The 24,716-nt window shown below is 53.8% G+C and overlaps 1 protein-coding gene across 5 annotated transcripts in view; it reads right to left on the bottom strand.

The window, feature by feature from the left end:
• Positions 1–1,182: 1,182 nt before the first annotated feature.
• The window catches only part of Kiaa1671 (KIAA1671 ortholog), a 141,281-nt gene continuing 117,747 nt past the window's right edge, over positions 1,183–24,716 (bottom strand). For all 5 annotated transcript variants that reach the window (XM_036172023.1, XM_036172024.1, XM_036172027.1 and 2 more), the window contains 7 exons: positions 13,735–13,853; positions 10,619–10,865; positions 8,263–8,437; positions 7,735–7,853; positions 6,976–7,118; positions 5,405–5,505; positions 1,183–3,426 (listed from right to left, as the gene is read on the bottom strand). In XM_036172023.1, the coding sequence (XP_036027916.1) occupies positions 5,409–5,505; positions 6,976–7,118; positions 7,735–7,853; positions 8,263–8,437; positions 10,619–10,865; positions 13,735–13,853 (900 nt within the window). In that variant the 3' untranslated portion in view covers positions 1,183–3,426; positions 5,405–5,408. The remainder of the gene's footprint in view (positions 3,427–5,404; positions 5,506–6,975; positions 7,119–7,734; positions 7,854–8,262; positions 8,438–10,618; positions 10,866–13,734; positions 13,854–24,716) is intronic.

Below are 24,716 nucleotides of genomic sequence, written 5' to 3'. Positions count from 1 at the left end.
AACATGGATAGGCGTGGCTTTTCAATTTTCAATCAAGCCTAGATCCAGGAGGTGCTTGCTAAAGCCAGGATTGACAGAGCAGGCCTTACCCCCGCCCTCCCCTAGACTGGCTGGGTTTCCCTGAGGGAAAGAAAGCACACTAGGATTTCCCCAATCTCTGCTCAGCAGCTAAGGTTGAGGACCTGGGTCTGTTCCTAGAAGTGGTCTCACTGCAGGAGGAAAATGTGCCTCTAGACAGAAACCTGGCTTGCTTCTCTACGATACAAACCCCTCTGGTCCTGTCTGTCCCTGCATTCTACCCAACATGAGGCCATCAGATAAATTTTACACTAGGCTCCCAAGTCCCCAGGACCACCTGGTTCTTTGCAGGAGCTGAGGGCTCCCCACAGTGCCTTATGACTTCACAGGACAAAGACCTCTGCATGTGAGGCCAGAGACAATGCAGGAGACCGCCTATCTATGGGAGTGGGGGTGGTATCCAAAGGCCGGATGTCAAAATGACAATGGGCTACGAGGAGGTCATATGGAGCATGCGTGGGACTGTGCAGACAGCCAGTTACCAGGAGGGGGGCTTGGGGAGATGCAGATGTCTAAACTACACATGCTTAAGGCATCTTAGGTTCCTTTAGTGGAGGGTCCTGGAGAAACCCAAGGAGTAGCATACAGCACACTGACCCCCAGTTACCTGGTTTAGAAAAGGAAACAACTGAGTCACTCTCTCCACTCCACCAAGGGTCCGAGCAAGGACCCCCACTCCCTGCACTGCGTCGACTCTAAACAGGGGGCATGGCCAAGTGGCACCAAAAGGGTCACTCCCGACCCAGGGAGATTGTCAGATCTTGGGTTCTGGAGGGTCAGTATGTGGGTGTTCACGTGGAATCACACTGAGTTCTCGTCAATCAAGCGTGAGAAGTTAGGTAATGACACACAAGAAAGGTCACTTTGATTCTCCTCTGCCTTTCGATACTCAAGACAGAACACTTCCTGTCACCATGGGCTTCTTTATGCCCAGGATGAAGGAAGGAGTCAGGAGAAGTTAGGGTAAGAACATGAGAAGAATGTTGCGGGTTTTGTTGTTACATGAGCAGATTTACAGCCTAGGCTGGCCTCCAACTTTCTTATGTAGCCTTGAACTTCCAACCCTTCCTCCTTTCACCAAGTGCTAGAATCACAGGTATGTACTACCACACTTGATTTATGTGGTACTGGGAAATAGAACCCAGGACCTCCTGTGTGTTGGGCACACACTCCACCCACCAAGCCACACCCTCAGCCCTGCTAGTGTGTTTTAAAGGGAGTCCCTGGTAAGCCACTCCCAGATCAAAAGTGCTACAGCATACACAATGGATCTAAAAACAGAACAACACAGAAAACGGAACTATGGAAGCGCCTGCGGGGAGACTGAGCCCCAAATGATTTCAGGGATGCCACTTACCACTAGCTCAGGGAAGGCAGAGAATGCAGAAAGTGTGAACATTATGCTCTTGTCGGTAGCCAGAACACAGGGTAGGGTGCAGGTGGGTGCAGGTGAGGTGCAGGTGGGTGCAGATGGGGGTACAGATAGGATAAAGGTGGGTGCAGATGGGAGTGCAGGGGTGCAGATGGGGGTTCAGGTAGGATACAGGTGGGTGCAGATGGGGGTACAGATAGGATAGAGGTGGGTGCAGGTGAGGTGCAGGTGGATGCAGATGGGGGTCCAGGTAGGATACAGGTGGGTGTAGATGGGGGTTCAGATAGGATAAAGGTGGGTACAGGTGAGGTGCAGGTGGATGCAGATGGGGGTTCAGGTAGGATACAGGTGGGTGCAGATGGGAGTGCAGGTGGGTGCAGGTAGGGTGCAGGATGGGCCTGCAGTCTCCTTGGTGCTGAACACCTCAGCCCCCAGGTGCAGGTGACTGTCCTAAACCAGTGATACCAAAGACTGCCATCCTTTGCGACCACACCCTTCCAACAGGAAAGCGGGCAGAGAGGGTAGATTAAGAGAGGAGCTGAGGTGGGAAGACAGGGAGGCAGGTCTTGACACCATTTGCAAGTAACGGATTTACAGAGAACGACTTTTGCCGCTGAGGACACCAGGGCAGTGGTGGGCACAAGTGCCAGGCAGGCATCTATCAGAACACCCGACCCAGGGCCCTCCACAGCCATGGACCACCTTGGAACTGCACAAGCACGTCACCAAGGCAAGGTTGGAGAAAGGTCTCTGGAAGCTGCTGGCACAGTGGGCGGCTGGCCTGGCACGTCTGGGGTGACCGCTGGTACTGGAGCTTCTGATGTGGCCTTGAGGACTTCCAAAAGGAAACGAGACCCAGTGGGTGTCCAGAGTACATAAGGATTGAGACTCCCGGGAGTGAGCATTCAGCTAGCAGAATGCGAAGGAGAACATCGTAGACCTTGTGGCCCAGGATCCAGCCTGAGGCTCCCACTGCAGGAGTCTCTCAGTTAGATCAACATCCAGATGGGCCTGGACCAGCACTCGGCCAGGTGGGTCACGGATGGCAGGGGTAGGGCTGTGTCTGTTCTGAGCTGACTTAGTGGGGGCTTCACTCCAGCAGGACACAGGTGTTCAGAAAAGATGAGAAAGAAAAAGACACCCGGATCGGGTCTGGTATGTGAGTGGCCAAGGCACGGACCATTCAGACTGAGGTTCATGACACTTGGGACTGAGGGGCAGGCCACCCCACAGAAATTAGAAGAGCCACTCAGCCCTGGACAAGGGTGAGACTCACACGCTTTCATAGGCATGGATAGGGGTCAGGCAACCTGAGGCAACTGGATACTGTCTGTCCCTTCCTGCTGTCCGTCCGTGCTGAGATACATGCGCATGTCAAGTGTCAAAGAAGATTGGCTACATTATTGCTTTATCTCCCTCTAAAGCAACCATGAATGCTGCAAGACAGGCCAACATGCACACAGCCCCACAGGAAGGGTAAGTGTACGGACAGAACGGGGCGGGGGTGTTGGGTGTGTGCTTATAAATATGAACACAGGCTCTAAGTGGGAAAAGATGATCCCGTCAAAAAGAAAAAAAAAAAAATCAAAACCCGGGAGACACTGGCGTAATGCTTGGACAGTGACCCTTGCCATCTGAGAGCCGTTCAAGCTTGCTTGTCCAAGTCCTTCCAGAAGGGCTGCCCAGGGAGGGTCTCTTCTCCAGCTGAGAGGGTCCTGTGAGGTGTATGCAGAGGCCATACTGTCACACCAAAGGCCAATCCACTTCTGAAAGGAGAGCTGGAAGTTCCTCCTGGGGACTGGAGCAGGTCCTGGAGCAGGGTCTTCCTGTAGGGACCCAGATGGGGCTCAGCACAGTGTCTTCAGGGCAGCAAGACCCAGGCACGTGAGCTTGGCCAGGGAGGAGCGGGTGGCTTGGCCTCGGGTTCTGACGTCCGGCGGTTAAGGCTTGAGTTTATGGGTGTAGTGATGTCCCATCTGCAGAGAGAGGACAGTCCTTGGTTAGCAGGGCATTTGGCCTATGCTGGGGCTCAGGTGCACCCCGAAGGTGCAGGAGGCCCTGGGTTGCACCTCCTGAGTGTCACCACTCCCAGGGAAGGATTTGGAGGGGGTTAGTGAGGAACGGGGCAGGCATTCTGTCCAGCTGCAATGAGCCAACTGCAACATCTCCCCTGAGCCTTAACTTCCTCCAGTGGGGTCGCTGGAGATTCTATCACCGATTTCAAAATCACAACAGATGGCTCTGGACACTCACCATGAAGCAAGGACTGTTCGGGGTGATGGGTCATAAGCACAGGGCACGTGGAGACCAGAACAGTAGTACCCAGTGCCTGCATGTATGCTGAACTCCATGTCAGCATTGAGCAACACGGAATTCACACAAGACCCTGCCCAACCCTCCACCACCACCCTGGAGTGGCCTTGCTTGGGAATTTATTCATCCTTTGGATTTATGAGCTACACACACACACACACACACACACACACACACACACACACACACACATTGTCCATCCATATATGTAAATATGTGGCACATGATGTATACCTATCTGTGGCACATGATGTATACCTATCTGTGGCACATGATGTATACCTATCTGTGGCACATGATGTATACCTATCTGTGGCACATGATGTATACCTATCTGTGGCACATGATGTATACCTATCTGTGGCACATGATGTATACCTATCTGTGGCACATGATGTATACCTATCTGCAACTCCCCCCTAACTCCTGCAGTCAAACTCACAGTCTGCTGGGAACGGTCTAGCCTTGTCTGGAGTTCGACAGACAGTGCTGGAGTGGGGGAGCCCTGAGAAGCATCTGCAGGGCACTGGCCTAGCATGAGACTCTGAGCTCCAGGGAGCAATCCCCACCCCCCAGAAACACCTCAAAATAGACCAACAGGGTGGGGCCTGCAGATTCCAAACAGCACCACGTCCACTCAGGCCGGGCTTTGCCTTTTGTGATTCAGGGGGCAGGCCTCTCCTGACCACACCCAGGCCAGCTTTTACAGCACACACCCCACTCTCCATGCTGGGGTGCAGTAGAACTCCTCCATCTCATGTTCTCAGGTAGGTGGGGGACCCCACCACTACACGGGTATTGCCGACCTCTGCAGGTGAAGACAGCAATCTGAGTGCATGACTTCTAAGTAAACTCAGCCCTACCTGTCTGGGCCCCCCCATCCTCACTGTCAGTCAAGCCCACAGTGATGATGCACCTGTACCGAGCATGTGCAGATGCGTCAGCATCGCCTAGACAACAGCAAGGTTGACAACACAGCCAACACACACTGTGTGAGGTGTCAGAAGTCATCCGGGTCACTTCAAGGGCCAGCGAGATGGCTCAGGGGGTAAAGAGGCTTGCTGTGCAAGCCTGAAGACCTGAGTTCAAATCCCTGGGTCCCACATACATGTGGAAGGAGAGAACTGACTCCACAGAACTGTTCTCTGCACACGCACCATGACACATGTGCCCTCACACACCACGTGCTTATACACTAACAAATACGACTTAAGTGCTCAGGAGGATGTGGAGGTTCTACGCAGACCACAGACATTTCACACCCAGCCCCTTAGGGTCCTCAGATCCTGGTGCTGTGGAGCCTTTGAAATAGATCTCAGGTGGACACCAAGGGACTGACTGATTATATACCAGTCTCCAATTAAAGTTTAAGCACACAGCTTGCACACTACAGACTTCCCTATGCAAACCTCTGAAACTTCTCTGGCTAAGTTGGCCTTTCATGTCCCCGCCTTTCCCAGGGGCTTGGAGGGCAACAGGGAAGTCAAGGTCGTGAGATCAGAGCCCTGGTTACCTGATGCCCTTCGCCAGGCTCTTTACAGGAATCTAGAACACCCACCTTTGTGTAACTGCCTCCCTCCTGAGGCCCCCAGGCCCCAGGGGCCTCAGTACCCCCACCTGCGCTCCATCCCCAGGTCCTACCTGGTCAAGCTTGATTGTCATACAGACTCTGTCTGTCATACAGGCTCTGCCTCTTCTTGGATTTCAGCTCCTTCAGCCACTGGGGTGAGGTCCCCTCTGACCTGAAACCACAATGCCTCTAAGTCCAGGGAGAACCACACCCTGGTTCCTCCAAGGCAGGGCAACACGGCCCCAAGCCCTCCATCTACCACGCTGTCCCACCTCTGTGTGTAAGTCTGTCTGTCTATGTGTGTAGCTGACTTATTTTACAGTCCCACAGAGAAAGCTCCTGGCCCAGGCAGGGCTTAGGGAAGTTGCTCACATGGTTGGGCAGTGCAGGGATAAGGGATGAGGTGACTTGGTCATGTGGAGGCAGACCTCCCTCAGGATGATCTGTCCCCTAGTCTTGAAACAGAGACAGACCGCTCAGGGTCCCCAGACTTTAGGCCCAGTCTTGCCTGATGGCAGAGAAGGAGGCCCAAGCCCAGGTCCACAGATGCCTCTGGGACCCCCCTCCATTCCCAGGACAGTGAGTACACCTCAGCGAGAGCCAGCCTCAATCTGACTTTGTCTTTCTCCCCCCACAAGACCGTCTCTGTGCCTTGGTCATGTGCCCTGCTAGCAGGCCCTGAGCACACAGCAGAGCTGTACCTGGAAGTCTCTCATCATATTGTGAGGCCCACCTAATCATCAAGACTCAGGAAAAGTATATCTCCCAGAGGGAGGCCTTTCTGGGCACCCTCCTCCTCTGGTACGTGCTGAGAGCTCCTCCTACCTGCAGGGGTCACATAGCCAGAGTGTAAATGTGGCCAGCTGTGAGCTACAGGCTGTCTTAGGTCTTAACAGGGCAACAGCCATAGACCGTGCATAACAGAATGGCCATGGCTAGGTGTCATAAAGCTTTATTGACTAGAGCAGACAGTGGGCCGGAAAGAGCCTGTGGGTTGCATTCTGCTGACTTTCGCTCTCTTGCAGCATGACTGCCCCACACCCCTACATCAGGAGTCCTGATTTTCATGCCCTGACTTCCCAGCACAACCCATCCTCCATGGTGAGACTTTTATGCACGGGGCCAAGGAAAGGGCTTCATACACAGTTACCGTTTCAACTTAACAGCTACCCCAGGAGATCACAGATGAAGAAAGTGAGGCATGCAGTGGTCATGTGGTTTTTTCAGCTCACAGGGCCCTTCACAGCAGGGCCACCGTCAGCTCTGGCCTGAGACCTGAAGCTGGGCTACACGGGTCTCATCCGTGCACAGAATCAGCCTGACTGGGGTGGAGCAGCTGCCTCCTCCGTGAGTGAAGGGCAGCCGACCGGTTCGGCCTCTCGACTCCCCCAAGACAAAGGTGCTTCCCAAACTTAAGAGGAGGCAGGGTGCCTCCATGTCCAACTATCTGCAGAGGACTGTACCCAGCAGGGGTTCCTGGAAATGTGGCCTGGAGTTCTGGGTCAGGTGTGGGAGGAGAGCGGCCTTGAGATTCCTGCTGTCTCCCCCTGGGCTACAATTGTAGCTGACAGTGCAGAGCGTGCACCCCCATCTAACCCCCCCCCACACACACACACAGCACAGAAAGTATCCCCATCCTCACCTTTCGTCTCTGTCTGTGCTGGAAGGCAGCACCCGACTGCCCAGCACCCCAGGATGGAAGGGCGACTTTGGGGTCTTGGGCTGGGGTGCCCAGCCGAGAGACTCGCCAGGACTGTCCACTTCCGGCCTCTTGTGCAGCTGAGCCTGGGGAGAAAGGAGGGCCCAGTGTAGCTGTCTGTGGACAAGCCTCGTCTAGTAGCGGTTCCACGGCGACACCTCACAGAGCAGTGGGGAATCGGAGCTGTAGATTGACCCAGGAGGTGAGAAGGGGGACTAAGAGGTTGACAGCCTTGTCCCAGGGGAGGCTCCAACAAAATCACTCCCACATCTACACGGTGACGCGAAGCCTGTGACACTTGGGTCCCACAAGCACGCGGCAGGGGCGACTGTCCCCCAGGGTTGGGGAACGGGCTGGAAAGGGGTGACTCAAGACAGTATGGACAGGATTCCTCTGGGGGAAGCTGGGCAGTATCACATCCTGTCAGCCCCACATTCCGATGGCAGAAGGAGGCAGAAGGGTGTTAAACGGATGTGCCGTGGAAGTGGGAGAAGGGAGAAGGGAAGGAGGGGGGCTGGTTCAATAATGATCAATAGGCGGGAAGAGAGGGAGGGAGGGAGGCCAAATAATGGACAGATGGAGGGAGTGAGGAGAAACGGCGTTGGTTGGGTCATGAGGGACAGACAGAAGCGAGGGTGGACGGGAAGAGGGAGAGGCATGCAGGTGTTTGTTCAGCAGGCTGCTCCTGGGAAGACCCAGTACCTTCAGCACGGCTGGGTCCATGCCTGGGAACACAGGCATCCTCTGCGGATGGCTGACAGGGGTCCTCTCCACCTTGGGCGGCTCTTCATCAGACTCATCCCTCCTGGGCGACTTCTCTTCTATTAAGAGAAGGGCTCTGGGTCATTGGTGGTTCCTCACAGCCCTGCAGGAGGACCAGGGCACCCCTGGTCCATCTGGACTTGGGCAGGAGTTTCCCACTCTTTTCTTCAGATGCTGCCACCTGCCTGCACACGCCACCACCGCCCGGCTGCCCTTTGGTTCTTTACAGAGAGTCACGTTATCACAGCTGGCCTGGAACTGTAGACCAGGCTGCCTTTGTACCATGAAGATCTCGCTGCTTCTGTTCCCGAACTGCTAGGATTACAGACAGGCACTGCCACACACAGATTCAGAACACATTTAAAACCCCACTTACGGCAAGTTCTACAGAACAAGAAGCCACAGCTTCCTGGGTCACGCCTTCCCGCCCAGAGCGGTATGCAGGTCAAGTGGAAGGCGTGGTCGTACCTGTTGAGTCCTTGAACATCCATGTGCTGTGTGACTCCTCTTCCAAAGGGGACCGGCTCTCAGACTCACTGAACTGACTGCGCCGGAGGGAGTGGGAGATGGGAGCCCGGCGACGGCTTCGCTTACTCAGCTGCACCCGGGTCTTCAGGGCACTGGAGTCGAGGACTGAGGTTTGCTTTGGGGGTGGCGAGAAGGAAGTCAGTGAAAGGACCACCCACGGACTGTATGCAGTCTTGTTCATACACAAGGTATTCTCAGGGGTGCATGTGTAGCAGGGATCTTAAAAGGTCTTATTAATAAAATCAAACCCAGTGCCAGTTATTGGGGTGAACACTGGAAGATCAGAGAAGCAGAACAAGCCACAGCACCTCGCCTCGCCAGTTCCTCAGCTGATCCTGTTTCCTCAGACTGGAAGCCTCTGAGTCCTCATCCAGAGTGAATCTCAGCTGAACTGTGCTGCTCAAAAACCTAAAAGTTCCTGGTTTTCACGCCTTATATAGCTTTCTGCTTCCTGCCATCACTTCCTGGGATTAAAGGTGTGAGTCACCATGCCTGGCTGTTTCCAGTGTGGCCTTGAACTCACAGAGATCCGCATGGATCTCCACCTTTCAAGTGACAGGATTAAAGGCGTGTGTGCCACCATTTTCTGGCCTCTGAATCTAGTGGCTGTTCTGTTCTCTGACCTCAGATGAGTTTATTAGGGTGAATATTTTGGGGAGCATAATATCACCACATGCATGGGCTGGTGTGCCATGCTCCAATGGCACCGTCGAGGCTGTAAGCCTCAACTTCGCCATGGAAATCATGCAGGAAATGCCCAAGAACAGCACTGGACACACGGGAAAAATGGCACACAGCCTGTGACATCACACAGGCATGGGAGTAAGTATACACTAGGAGCATAATTCATGCCTGGTTTCTGTTTGTTGAATGCATTGCTGAGTGCATTTGTCTTTATAACAACCATATTCAAGGAGTCCCTGAGCCGAGAGGTGCTCCCTGGGGCCCCCATGATAATCCAGAGTGCAGGTGGGAGGGGAGGGGCCACCTATAGAGCACCAATAAGGGGGTGGTACTTCCATGTTCACAGGCCACCCTGGGACATCTCCCTGATCAGCTTCTGAATGGTCCCCACAGGATACCCAAGTCATGGTGGCATCCCAGGTAGACCTCAGTTTACCTCAGACTTAGGGCCACCAGCCTATGGGCAGACTCAGCAGCCATGTCAGCCTGCTAATCTAAAGGCAGGCAGGGGATGTTACCCCTTGGTTATCAGTATGGGCATGGGATGGAGCCAGCTACCAGGGACCGGCGGCTGTTGATGTCGACACTGTTGCTTAGGATGGGTTCAAAGAGGAAGTGCTCAGAGTTCAAAAAGAAACGTCCAGCAAGACATCTGTGTCATGTGACACATATATGTACACATGACCTGCAGCAAGGCTGGACAACAGTGAGACATCGGTCCATGATTGCTGAGTGAATGACATATCGCATCACCTACTGACATCCTTACAACACCCAGAGAGATGGGCGCCATGCCTATTCACATGGCAGTGTCCTGGAAGGCTCAACCTCTGATCTAGAGACGCCAGAGGAAAGACCTTGGCTGTGTGTGGACTGTGGGTCCCCTGTGAGGCCCATTAGAAGCTCCTCAGGGGCATCTGGAGCATCAGCTGCCCAAGAGTGAGGTCAGGGGTTTGACCATGAGGAGTGAGGGTCCCTTGTAGGCTATAGCAATGCTTCCTATCCTCCTTGGAGGCTAGGGCTTCTGCAGCAGAGTGGAGTCCAGTTCTGGTCCTGAAGAGCCTTCAGCAGGACCAGCAGGACACTGTGGCTCAGGACAGTGGGCACCTGAGGGGTGGCTGTGTGTGGAACCTAAGCAAGCTCGGTTCTGGGGGACCCCCAGAAGGGGACCTGTGCCTGGAATGCTGTCACAGAAAGCCCCTCATGTCTGGTGCCCATGTTCTGCTGAGTGAGGACCTGAAGAGGCTCTTCTCTGTGTCTGCCCCAGGCTGTCCACAGCCAGGAACTGCAAACTGCAGGCAGACCTGTCAGTGTTCACGGCAAGCTGTGCCTTGGATATGTGTGATCACCTCTGAAGCCGTGGAGCTGGATGTGCTAGTTACTAGTGAGTAAGGCAGTTGAGGATCAGAGTGGTGAGGACATCTGTCTCAAGACACACGGCTGGTATGGGGCTGTCCTATGCTAAAGGAGGGTCCCTGTCTAAGGCTGTGTCCTGTGCCTACCACAAAGGTTCTTGGCATACTGCCCCCATCCTGGTGCGGGCCATCGTGCATAGGCCACGGTTTCCTTTAAATAAGAAATGGCTGTTTCCATGCCCCAGCTTCAGTCTTACATGGATGAAGGAAAAGTCATCCTCTCTCTCCACTGGGCAAGCATCTGATGGAGGCGGCCCTTCTGGGCCGTCTGTGGACTCCAGCTCGGAACTGGAGCGGTCCACGCTGGAGCTGCGCCGGTCCCTGGAGCTGTCGTGCTGATCCACTGATGTGGACTCTGTGTACGAGGACAGGTGGCTACTTGGTTGGTGTTTCCCGGCAGACGCAGCACTGCTGTCAGGAGACGATGGGGACTCGGGGCCAAAACTGCAAGGGGAGGCAGAAGGTGACAGTGTTCACAGGGGGCCTAGGACACTCCATCCCAAGCACAAGGGGTCGTGAACATGTGGATCCACGTGTTCAGACCCAAGGGACCTCAGGGGCCTTCCTCCTGGCAACAGCGGCCAGCGGTCTCCAGTGGCCAAGGAGAGACCAGACCAGAACCAGGAGTGATGGCAGCACACCTGGAATCTCCGCAGGAGGAGGAAGCAGGAGGGTCAGGGGTTGGAGGCCATCTTGGGCTACAAAGCAACCACCTGTGCCCAGAAACCAAAAATAAATAAATAAACAATAAAGCAAGAGAAATAATAAAATAAAAATGAGAGGCAACACAGGCTGTGGGGGGAAGAGATGTGTGAACCTCCAATGCTCTGACGAGAAAAGAGGGCCAGGTCAGATGCCTCAGAACTCAGGTTGTTCTGTACGGAGAAGACAGGCAGGCAGGCTTGCTGGGACATGTCAGTCCACTTCTAACACTGACCATGGAGATCTTTCTCAAGACAAAACACACTTTACCAGTGTGGGCAGCTCAGGCTGTGTTTCCACTGGACAATGGCAAGGGGTCAGAAGGTCCCTAATCACCAGAAGAGAAGACTGGGCCTCGGGCCTTCTGCTTCAGTCAATGGCTGCCTCAGCAGGCCAGCCAGTCACCCACTCGCTGGCTGGCTCACTCACTGAGAACCCATGCTCCCAGCTTTCACAGTTGAGTATAAGGACCTTAACAGGAAGGGCGCAAACCCAGAGGCTGAGGGAAGAGCCAGCCTCGGGCAGCAGGGGGCACCACCGTCCAAGGAAAGAGAGCCTGGTCCCGGAGGCTGCAGTTCCTCTGGAGGACAGCAGGGGGCAGACAGTGTTGGAAGCACCAAGGTCTCTGAGGTCTTGAGACAGAAGCTGGAGGACTGGGGGGGGGGGGGGGGGGGGGGGACCCACGGTGCTCAGGGTCCCTTAGGAGACAGGAACAAGTTCCAGAACAGATCACCAGGCAGTTGGGGGCTCCTGCAGGGGCACTTACAGAATCACTCAAGGAAGCTCGCTGCACACATAAGTCATAGGTTAGCAGAGGGGGGTTAGAGATGGGAAGAGTCCAGCTGGTTGGCTTCCTTTCTCCCCTCATCCATTTTTAATGCAGCTCCACCTCAGGGCAGCTCTGACAGTGTGACCCAGCAGAACGGTCAGCAGCCCCCACCCCACCCCAGCAGTGACCCAGCAGTGGGAGAGATGGGGTCCCGGGTTCAAGACCAGCTCAGCTACTACTGATATACATGTTTTACTCAGGTCCCTGTCTCTCTCTAAGCCTCAGTTTCCCAGGCTTGCATGATGTCCACAGACCACAGGGCTAGTCAGTCAGACATGCACCGAGCCTGCGGCAGATGCCGAGCACCTACCCTTTCTACGGAGGAGGGAGGGCCTATGGGGAAGACTCATCTCATCCAACCTGTACTTCCATTGGGGGGGGCGGGGGTCACAGCTGCTACCCTTCAGCAGTTCACAATCGCTGACCCAGGAGTTCCCTCCCAGCCAGGCAGAAGAAGGTCCTGCAGGTCATATACATGCACACATGACTTATGGACCAGTTCGTGTACTAGCAGGTACAAACACACGCAGATAGCTGAAAGCATCAAGAGTCAGATGGACAGATGCCGGTGTGACCCTGCGTGAGGGCCGAAAGGCCCTTTGGTTTTGTATTTGTTACTGTTTGTTGTAGTTGTGTATGTTGGCTTCCTGGGTTTGGGAGGCCTGCTGTCTGTGGGTCTTTAGCATGTTTTCACAGTGGAAAAACCCCCACGGGGCACAAAGCTAATCCCCGAGTGACATACTCAATGCTGTGTAGCCGGCCTGTGTCTCACATTGGGGAGACTAGACTTCGACAGTGTGGTATGGCATAGTCACCTACAAATGTTTTGTTTTTGGGGTGTGTGTGGAGCCTGTCCTGGAAGGCTCTGTAGACCAGGCTGGCCTCAAACTCACAGAGATCCGCCTGCCTCTGCCTCCTGAGTGCTGGGATTAAAGGATGCCACAGCCCGGCAGCCTGCAAATGTTTCAAGACCCGAGTGGAGCTGACCTTGGATGCATGTGGAGAACCTCAGGTTTAACAAGCCTGAGAATATTGTCACCACCATCACCTGCACTGCGGATCTGCCATCTGCCTCCTGTTTACAAGGGTCTGTCCCTGTGTGTCAGTCTGTCCCAGTGTGGGTGTCTGTATGCCTGTCCTTGTGGGCCTGCCTGTCCCTGCATGCTCCTGGCTGTGTCCAGGCTACTTGCCTGTCGTCAACAGTCTGTCCTTTATTTCCATCTTTTTGTGGCTTTCTAATGCCCTTTATTACAACAATGGCACCTTCCTGATAAAATGTCTTTAAAAATGCAGAAATCTCTGAGTCAGCCACATAGATTCTGTGCTGAAGAGTTTTATGTCCACTTGACACAAGCTAGAGTCATCTCAGAGGAGGGGGGTCTCAACTGAGGAAATGCCTCCATCAGATTGGGCTGTAAGACGTTTTCTTAACCAGTGATTGATGGGGGAGGGCCCAGCCCACTGTGGGTGGGGCCATCCCTGGGCTGGTGGTCCTGGGTTCTATAAGAACACAGGCTGAACAAGCCATGTGGAGCAAGCCAGTAAACAGCACCCCTCCCTGGCCTCTGCATCAGCTCCTGTCTCCAGGTTCCTGCCCTGTTTGAGCTCCTGTCCTGACTTCCTTTGGTGATGAACAGGGATGTGGAAGTGGAAGCTGAATTAACCCTTTCCTCCCCCAAGCTGCTTCAGGTTATGGTGGTTCACCACAGCAACAGAAACCCCCACCAAGGCAGAGATTTGTGTCGCCTGGTGTCTGGTAGCTCCACTCAGGTGTGTTCCTACCTGCCTCCATTCTGGTCCTGGTCTGCCCAGGTCCCATATTGGCTGTCGGCTTCATGCACGAGGGTGTCAGTGTCCTTGGCCTCGGGGGCTCGCCTGGAGAAGCACTGTTTCAGCTGGTTCTGTAAGGAGAGGAGGAGGGATTCAGGTATGATCATACAGCACCACAGCACCCAGCTCCCCACTGCCCTCAGACGAGGCTCCCCATGTCAGGGCAAAGGAGACCAATGCCCTGGTCTGCCGAGACATGACAGGAAGCAGCACTTTCCGGGTTCAGATGGACGATTTAGTGTGGACTGGGTCTTGGTTCCAGTTTGAAATGTGCCCCATGGTGCCTCTGTGTGAATGCTCCATTCCCATCTGGGAGGTTATGAAATCTTTGGGACATAAGGCCTCACCAGCAGTGTGGGCGCTGGAGGCAGGCCTAAAGTGAATCTGTCCTGCTTCCTGCCCGGGATCTCTGCTTCCAGATCTTCCATGATATGAACAAACTTCTACCCCCACAGACCACGCAGCCCCTGTGGCCTTCCCTCCCCAGTGGGCTATGTGCTCTGGAATGGTGATCAGAGAAAACCTCTGTTAGCTCCCAAATGCACAGCCAGGCACAGGGTCCTGCTGGGTGTCACCTGGCCTGTCAGAGTTCCTGTCCAACAACACAGAGCAACCCATCTCTTCCCTCCTCAAAGCTCTAGAAAAGCCAAGCAGGCCCGTTCCCACTTTCCAGGTTTACCAGACCGCATGCCAACATTGTCCAGCCCATCACCCGAGCAGCAGAGACCCTGAGCCTACAGCAAGTCACTGCTGACATGAGGCTCCCTCATGGAGCTCAGTCCAATCCTACTTCACAGCTGAGAAAGTGACGCCCTGGCCCGGTGGTGTGATATGCAGGCTGGGAGCGAGGGGACAAGTCACCACAGGGCTGGCTACCAGCCCAGTCTAGTGCCTGACATCAGGGGTGGCTCATGAGTCACCAAGACACCTGTGCGCAGCTGACTTCCCCACTCAGTGGGGTGGTACATGAAAGGCCTGGTCTTGTATCATTACCATGGAAACCAGCCACTGAGGCCCTGGAGCTCTCAAGAGTAACCAAGAGTGGCCTTGGATGAGCTACTCGCTCACAACGATTCAGGCGGCCTCTCAACCTGGCCTGTCATGATGTTCCCAGATATCATCTTTTGAAGAGAACTAGGGAGGCATGGGAGGCGGGGGAGTGGGGAGAAGGGCAGAGAAGATCGTCCTGGCATGGCTTTATCTCAGCCGAGCAACAGATCACACAAGCCTGGGCCCACCTCTGTTGCAAAGGAGTTATAAGGGGAGCTTGGGGTGAGGGGGCTCAGTGGTAGAGCATCTGTCAATACTACATACACTCACTTATACAGACAGACAGACAGACAGACACACACACACACACACACACACCACAGTGAACATTTTTACATAATCCATCACCCAAACGAAACACCCTGACTACTCCAGTCTGGGACTTTCTGTGGCTCATGCCCCTTGTGGCCAGAGAACACCCCACTGTGTGGGACATAGTGCTGGAGACATAACCGGTCCCAAGGACAGGGACTTCTAAGCAGCCGGTGGCTTTCACGCTCACAGTCAGCCACAGGGTGTGTGTGCATCCTCTGCCGGTCAGATCATCTCAGCGAGCACTTCCCCGGGCACTGTGGAGCACAGCGTGGCCTGAAACAGGTTGATGGCTGTCCCAGCTGTGGTAGCACAGGGGACGGACCACAGCACGCTGTTGGGTGGTGGGTGGCTCCAGCTGGGACCGTGTTTGTATTTTTACACCCAAGCTCTTGGGACACGTTCCAGGGCCTGGCACGCTTGAATTCTCCCTGGGACTCAGGAGTGGCCGTGGCACCACCCTGAGCAGATGCCACAGATTGGGGCCTTCCTTAACCCCATCCCACCTCAATGCCAAGGCCTGCTGCCAGTTCTCACGGCTGCAAGGCCCTAGTCAGCCACTTTCCCAGAGGATTTGCGATGCTTAAATTTCTAGAAAATCTTACAATTCAAAGTTTGCTTGAAGGCAAGACCTTCCGCTGACTGAACTTTGTCTCAGCTCTGCCCCAGCTCACTAAACGCAAGTGACGCTGGGCAAGCAGACAGACAAGCAGAGGCCTCTGTAGCAGCCACCTCCTGGGTGTCTCTGGGGCCAGAGCACATCTCTGTCATGTTCTTCTGGTGCACAGTTTGTGGCCCACAGCATCCTTTCTGACGTAGACAGCGGGGGCCTTCCCTGCCAAGAGCCCTCTTTCCAGACACGAATACCTACATGGCAACTTCCTGTGACGTAAACGTCCTGAGTGGACAGTCGCTGTGGCCCTTTGCACAGGTCTGACTTGGACAGCTGCTGAGGCCTCTGGTGACAGAGAAAAAGTCCTTCCAGCAGAAGGTAAAAGAGACAGGAGGAGCCTGAAGGCAGGACAGGAGGCAGAGGGGACAGCTGTGCCCTGAAGGCCATCTCTCCTTAGGCACCTGAAGCCCCTCCCTCGCCGCAGGGGCTAAGCCAGCAGCTCCTTCCCTCCCTACAGCAGCATGGATCTTAAGCCCACTTGTCCAGAGCCTCCTTCCCCAACCCCTCCCTTTGAAGCCTCCTGGTTTCCCCGTGACTGAATGCTGAGCCCTGCTGTCCTGGCCTCTGGCTGAGAAAATGGGTCCTTCACTCTCTCCTCTCCCATCTCCCTTCCCTCAGAGAGCTGTGAGGCCTCCACCTCCCCTGTGAGGCCTCCACCTCCCCTATGAGGCCTCCACCATCCCTGTGAGGCCTCCACCATCCCTGTGGGGCCTCCACCATCCCTGTGAGGCCTCCACCATCCCTGTGGGGCCTCCACCTCCCCTGCGGGGCCTCCACCTCCCCTGTGAGGCCTACATCTCCCCTGTGAGGCCTCCACCATCCCTGTGAGGCCTCCACCATCCCTGTGGGGCCTCCACCATCCCTGTGAGGCCTCCACCATCCCTGTGGGGCCTCCACCTCCCCTGCGGGGCCTCTACCTCCCCTGTGAGGCCTACATCTCCCATGCACTATTATTTCCTCTTTTAAGCCCTGTAAAATGAATCCTTTCTTAAATGCTTTTATGTAAGAAGACAAAGAACCTGCATGTTCCCTAGTGAGATGTCTGTTCCTTGTGTATGTTCCCTGGTGACATGTCTATCTGTCCCTGTGTTCCCCGGTGACATGTCTGTTTGTCCCTGTGTTCCCTGATGACATGTCTGTCCCTGTGTTCCCTGGTGACATGTCTGTCCCTGTGTTCCCTGGTGACATGTCTGTCTGTCCCTGTGTTCCCCGGTGACATGCCTGTCTGTCCCTGTGTTCCCTGCTGACATGTCTGTCCCTGTGTTCCCCGGTGACATGTCTGTCTGTCCCTGTGTTCCCCGGTGACATATCTGTCTGTCCCTGTGTTCCCCGGTGACATGTCTGTCTGTCCCTGTGTTCCCTGGTGACATGCCTGTCTGTCCCTGTGTTCCCCGGGGACATGTCTGTCCCTGTGTTCCCTGGTGACATGTCTGCCTGTCCCTGTGTTCCCCGGTGACATGTCTGTCTGTCCCTGTGTTCCCCGGTGACATGTCTGTCTGTCCCTGTGTTCCCCGGTGACATGTCTGTCTGTCCCTGTGTTCCCTGGTGACATGTCTGTCTGTCCCTGTGTTCCCTGGTGACATGTCTGTCTGTCCCTGTGTTCCCTGCTGACATGTCTGTCTGTCCCTGTGTTCCCTGCTGACATGTCTGTCTGTCCCTGTGTTCCCCGGTGACATGTCTGTCTGTCCCTGTGTTCCCTGCTGACATGTCTGTCTGTCCCTGTGTTCCCTGGTGACATGTCTGTCTGTCCCTGTGTTCCCTGCTGACATGTCTGTCTGTCCCTGTGTTCCCTGGTGACATGTCTGTCCCTGTGTTCCCTGGTGACATGTCTGAAAACACATAACAAACTTGGTGGGGTTGATTCACGCCTGTCCTCCCCACACTTAGGGGACTGAAGCAGGAGGATTGTCATGAGTTCAGGGCTAGTCTGGGTTGCATAGCGAGTTCTAGGCTAGCCTAGAATTAGCTTCATTGCAAAAGCCTGTCTCAAAAATTTCAAAACCAAAGTAGGCACTACAAAGCACACCCGAGCAGTGAAAAGGGGGAGTTGGGTCTAGGGCAGAGCCATCAACACCCCAATCTCTGCCACAGTTCTGCCAATTCCAAATAAGGGGAACCAAATCCTAAACATCAGACCCAGAAGGCTCCTCAGAAGCTGCTCACTCTGCACTCCACCTGCAGAGAAGGAAACTGAGGCACAGGAACTGAGCAGAATGTAGCTCTTGGATTCCAAGATGGGTGAGAGGCAGGACCTGGAAGGCAGGGGCTCCATCCGTGGGATCCACAGCTCTCTCCAGACCCCTAACCAACACCCACTTGCTCCACTTTCCCCACAATGCTCCAGGAGTTTCTGATAAGGGCACACGCCTCGAAACACTCAGAAATCTGGGGTTTGAAAGCCCATTGGCTTGGCCCAGCAACTCGCCAGGCCCCAGGCCCACAGTGGGAGGGAGCTCCTCCCAAGACTTGTGCTGGAGAGACCATGCTAGCACATACCTCTAAGGTTTGTGCCCAAACAAGTTAGAACATACATCTCCCGATTTAAAACCTACAGGTTTAGCTGAATCAGCAGGGTTAGTCCCAGAAGTTCATCTCAGGGAGGGGAGCAAGCACACTCGCCAGGTTCCAGAACACAGCCGCTCCCAGCAGGATTGGCCATCATTGCCAAACAGGAACAACAGCCTGAGCTGTGAAGAGGGTGGGGACCATGAAATACGGAGGCCAGGCCGGGAGATGAAAATGCCGCTCATACAGAAGATCTGCCATCCCAGAAAGATGTGTCCTGAACACCAGTTAACTAACATAAAAACAATTAAAAAGGGTCCTAACAACAGTGTGCTAGGAAAGTGGTTTTGTCTAAACGAATAAGTATGCGTGAGTGTAAGAGAAAAAACCATCTAGAAGGTTCCATGGCAAGTCGGCTCACGGTGTGCTAAGAGAGAGACACTCCTTACTGATTGTGACTTTGCTCAGCACGCACCCTTGGCCTTCCACCTTCTGGATGAATCTGGAGACGAAAGTGAATAAATCAAGTTCTACTCCTTGCCCTGATACATGAATTGTGAACTAAGGACAAGTCAGAAGGGCCTTTACACTTGGTGATCTACCCCTGGGTTATCAAGCTTCTATAAAGAAACAGATGGCACAGTTTGGGGTCTCTGGGCTAATGGCTACTCGGCCATCATTGTGAAGGCTAGTGTGGCGTTCAGTGTCGACTGTCAATGTGACAGAGTCTAGAATCTGAGCATATCTGTGAGGGAGTTAACTTAGGTGGGAGACCCACCCTACATGAGGGCAGCACCATCCCACAGGCCCGGAGTCTCAGACTCAATAAAAAGGAGGTGAGCTGAGTGTCAGTATCCATCCACCTCTCCCTACTTCCAGACTGTGGGTGCCGTTGACCTCACCCCACAGCTGCCATCCACACCTTCCTGCCATGGTGGACTCCAGCTGCGAGCCTCTGGATGCTTTTGTTGGGTATCTTGTCCCAGCAACAGAGTACTACCTAATACACCTGGAGAGTAAACAGACACCCCTGACGTGTGCCATAAAACTTAATTATGAGCAGGTGGCTGGCAAGACTGCATGCCCTCAGGCAGGGTTTTGTTGACTCCGGATCTGCAGCCCAAGGCCTTGGGAAAAATGCCAGGCCTGTAGTAGTTGTTGATTAAATACACTGGGTATACATGTCTCTGCAAATGCATATATATATATATATATATATATATATATATATATATATATATATATATATATATATATATATGTTGTAAAGTGAGTAGGAATGAGTTCCCAAACCAGGGAAGTTGATACTGTGGGGGAGGAGTGGGGAGAACACTCTGCCTGCATGTATTTTGGAGTATCTGACACATCTCCTAAGAAAGAGCCCTGAGTCAAGCGGCCACAGCTGACAATGCAGTTCCAAAGAATTTGAGAAGCCTGCCCCTCACCCCCAGCCATTCTACACCCCAGCTGCGTGGGGAGCCGTGCAGCCATGGACCCCACTGGCATGGGGTCACCTGCTCTGTCTCAGTCCTCCGAAGTAACTGCCCCTCCCATGTTCAGGTGTGACCTGGGACATCAAGGTTGTACTCATTACTCATCCCAATGAGCCTGTGGTGTGTGATGTGTGGTGTACCCTAATAAAATTTGCCAGAATGTCAGAGAGACAAAGGAACAAGCTACTGCCATTTCTTACTCCTAGGACTCCTCAGCCTGAAATGCCTCTAGTTCCTGTCTCCTCATGCCTTATATGCCTTTCTCAGCCCAGCCATAATTTCCTGGGATTCAAGGCGTGTGCGCTTCCCAAGCAAAGGCTTGAGATCTCAATTGCCAGGATTAAAGGTGTGTGCCACCACTGCCTGGCTCTGTTTCTCTCCTAGACTAAGTCAATCTCCTGTAGTCCTGGGTGGCTTTGAACTCACAGAGATCTAGGCAGATCTCTGCCTCCTGAGTGGTAGGATTAAAGGTGTGTGCCACCACTGCCTGGTCTCTATGTTTAATCTAGTGGCTTGTTCTGTGCTCTGATCTTCAGGTAAATTTTATTAGGGTACACAATATATCACCACAGTGGTGCAAGACCCTGTGTGGACCATTTCACAGGGGAGGAGACTGAGGTCCAGAGAGGGGATTCCATGACCTCCAGATCACCTGCATGACTAGAAAGCCATAGGGCTGGATCGTGACCCTGGACTTGGTGGATGCCCAAGAGTGCTCACTTCATGACTTCTTTGGCTTCTGAGGCGCAGTTGGACCTCAGTAACTACTTCTCAGCTAGACTGAGAGCCAAGCAGGGTGAGAGTACTTAGTGATGAGCACTCAGGAAACATGCAGGAGGGAGAGAGGAAGGGAGGAGACAGACACACAGAGGACAAGCCGTGACCAGGCAGACAGACACCGAGACACACCCAGGACAGAGGCATGTGTGTCTGCGCCTCAGAACCAGGGGGACAGCTCCGTGGTTCTGCCCTCACACCTGTGTGCACTCAGCCCCCATCCTAGATGACCTCCAGCCAGACACTGCCCTTCTCTGAGCCCTGTTTCATCTCCTGGTGAGTCAGTAGTGTGAGGCTGATGGTCTCAGTGACCCTCCAAGGCTTCAGATGAGGAGATGATGCCCATTTCTGGGGGCTTGAACAAAATCCAGTTCACAAACACAAACATAGATCAACTAATAGGGCCTGGCCATGAGCAGCTCAAACCTCAACCTTTTTTGCACTACAGACATGAAATGGACTCATCCCGACAGCCCCATGTGCAGGGGTGGAGCAAGCCAACCATTTTAAGCAAGACCCTGTGACCTAACAGCCCTGGACAAAGCCAGCTCTGCCAGCTGCCAGCTGTAATGACCCTCTGTAACCTCAGTTTCCACATCTGGAAAATGGGATGTGGGGTGCTTAGGGTGTTGGGGGAATCAATTAAACATCTGACCAGAGTTTGCATGTACTTGGCATGTGGACAGTGCTGAGCAGAGGCCAGTACAGGATGTAGTGCCCACGTCTGCGGACCAGCTGCCCAGGCATCTTACTGAACACTGTAACAGTATGCTAACAGACTCACCATTCAGTCAAGATCCACAGGTCCCTTAGTGTCCCCAACACTGCCCGACTATCCCCTGTGAGGGCAGCAGGGGAAGGAACCGTGTTGTAAACCGATCTGGGTTTCGGCTCTGCACAGCAGGAGAACCATCACCACAGCCCATGGTGCAAGATGGCTCCGGCAGAGACACCCTGTCTCTGTGTCCGTGGGACAAGCTTTTCCCAGAAGTGACAGGGTCATGCCAGGCAGCTTGGTCTGCAGGCGGAGGTTTGGTTTCGGGGTCGAATGTGCAAACCTGGCTTTCGGGAAGGCTATAAAGGGAGGTAACAGCTGTGCTGGCAGGCGGGTCCCGCAGGACCCTGAGAACCCACAGGGCCTTCCCGCTGTACAAAAGCTCTCTCGGCTTTCGCTGGGGCTACATCCTGAGAAACGTGGCTTAAGAAACTATCTGAAGTGGAAAACACAATGAACACACCTCAGCCATTGTAGGTCCCATCCTAGCCTGGCCCCGAGCTGACAAGGGGAGCCCACGGGAGCCCACGGGCAGCGGGAGGGAGAGGGAGCCATGGCCTCCTGCTCTGCCTCCTTGTGCGTTCTGTGACCTGTGCGGGTGATAGGGAGCCAAGCTTAGGGGGGAATAATTACACAAAGGCCTGCGACTACACAGTCTCCTCTTGTGAAATCCACTCCCCCAGTGCTCCTCATCCTGCCCCAGTGCCTCCTCTCCCTCCTCCCCAATGCTTCCTCTCCCTCCTCCCCATGCCTCCTCTCCCTCCTCCCCATGCCTCCTCTCTCTCCTCCCCATGCCTCCTCTCCCTCTTCCCCAGGGCCTCCTCTCCCTCCTTCCCAGGGCCTCCTCTCCCTCCTCCCCATGCCTCCTCTCCCTCCTCCCCAGGGCCTCCTCATCCCCACCCCAGAGATTCTTAAAACAGCCCAAGTGAGCCAAACTTGACTTCCTTTTTCAAACATCACATGTCAATTCTCTCCCGATTTATTTCGGGCAAGGGACCACGAGTCAGGCAACAGAGTTGCAGCCGGCGCGGAAGTGTGAGCGCACCAGAAAGCAGCAGATTGGGTGTATCACCACAGCCTCAGGACCAAACCCCAGTCCTCCAGTGAGAGTGACGCCTCTCCTGGGTGTGACGTGGCCAGCGGCTCAGCCATACTTGCGGGATGCTCACATTATAAGGTCACCATGTGGCTCCATCCCCAGTGTTCCTAATTCACAAAACTGGTCCACACAAACATGCCTGCCACACACACAGGCACAAATGTACGCACCCCAAACACACACACACACACACACACACACACACACACACACACAGCCCACATATTATACACACATACAGATATATATCCAAATGAAGACACATGCACAAGTACAGACTACAAACTGTGTGCACACATGTATATGCACACACAAGAACTCACAAATACCATCCAACTCACATGCACTAATATAGAGGTGAGCACACAATATACACAAGTGCATACACATGAAACACATCCACAGTCACACAATAAACATGCCCCAGAAACAATCCCAGCACAACCATTGTTAGTGACAGAAAACACTACCCCGTGGCTATTCCATAAATGTGCCTGGTTCACAGACAGCAGCCCAGTGTTGTGTGGGAATGAAACCATGTGGCCATCAGAAACAGAGGAAGGACCAGCAAAACAGATCAGCAGGTCAGAGTATTTGCCACCAAGCCTGATGATCTGAGTTCAACTTCTGGTACCTACACGGCAAAACAACCCCCGTGCTGTGGCCTTACCATTCACAGCACAGCACAAATACAGATAAAAAACAGAAAAGCGAGTGAACAGAGGAACTGGTATGGGAGGAGGACAGTGGCCGGGCAGAGTCAGTAGAGGGGAGTCCATAGCGCAAGGGAAGAAAAGGGGGTCCGTGAGTCCCTGGCCCCCAGAGCCACACTAGTTGGCTTTCCTGGGCTCAGTGAGCTTGTCACAGGGCTGGTGGGTCAGGACAGTTCAGCAGCCCTCAGCGGCCCTTGACCACAGGACACAGGGATGAGTCTCCCTACTCCCTGTCAGCATGTGCACATGTGTGTGTCTGCACATGTATGCAACATATGCACATGTAAGTCCCTGTGTGCACGTGTATGTTTAAATGTGCACATGTACATAGGTATTTGTACATATAGGAGCTTGTGCACATGTGTACGTGTCTCCACGTGTACACTACTGAGTATGCAAATGTATGTATGCATACATGTGTATGTGTGCACTGTGTCTCTCTGTGCATGTCTGTATGTGTGTGCATGGGTATGTGTGTGTGCTCATGTGTGCCCTCACTGAGGTTCAGCTGATGCTGCAGGCATTTAGTTACTTCACCAGGACCTCAAGTCCCCTCAGCCACATGGAGCAGCCCGGGAACTATACATGCTCTTTCCATATGTCTGTCACTGCCCTGCCTTGAGTCACATAAGTCACTGCCTGTGCAGCTGTGAAGACCACTGGTGCTCACTGCAGTGTTAGAGATGACCTGTCTGTTCACTGCAGTGTTATGGATGACCACTGGTGCTCACTGCAGTGTTAGAGATGACCACTGGTGCTCACTGCAGTGTTAGAGATGACCTGTGGTGCTCACTGCAGTGTTAGAGATGACCACTGGTGTTCACTGCAGTGTTAGAGATGACCACTGGTGCTCACTGCAGTGTTAGGGATGACCTGTGGTGCTCACTGCAGTGTTAGAGATGACCTGTGGTGCTCACTGCAGTGTTAGAGATGACCTGTCTGTTCACTGCAGTGTTAGAGATGACCACTGGTGCTCACTGCAGTGTTAGAGATGACCACTGGTGCTCACTGCAGTGTTAGAGATGACCACTGGTGCTCACTGCAGTGTTAGAGATGACCTGTGGTGCTCACTGCAGTGTTAGAGATGACCACTGGTGTTCACTGCAGTGTTATAGATGACCTGTCTCTTCACTGCAGTGTTAGAGATGACCACTGGTGCTCACTGCAGTGTTAGAGATGACCACTGGTGTTCACTGCAGTGTTATACATGATCTGAGGTGCTCACTGCAGTGCTAGAGATGACCACTGGTATTCACTGCAGTGTTATAAATGACCTGTGGTGGCTCACTGCAGTGTTAGAGATGACCACTGGTGTTCACTGCAGTGTTATAAATGACCTGTGGTGTTCACTGCAGTATTATAGATGAACCTGTGGTGTTCACTGCAGTGTTAGAGATGACCACTGGTGTTCATTGCAGTGTTATAAATGACCTGTGGTGCTCACTGCAGTGTTAGAGATGACCTGTGGTGCTCACTGCAGTATTATAGATGAACTGTGGTGATCACTGCAGTATTATGGATGACCACTGGTGTTCAC

This window comes from Onychomys torridus, chromosome 22 (genome assembly GCF_903995425.1).
Source record: "Onychomys torridus chromosome 22, mOncTor1.1, whole genome shotgun sequence".
In the NCBI taxonomy this organism is placed as follows: domain Eukaryota; kingdom Metazoa; phylum Chordata; class Mammalia; order Rodentia; family Cricetidae; genus Onychomys; species Onychomys torridus.
The sequence above is the reverse complement of the archived record's forward strand: the minus strand, read 5'-3'. Positions and strand labels throughout refer to the sequence as shown.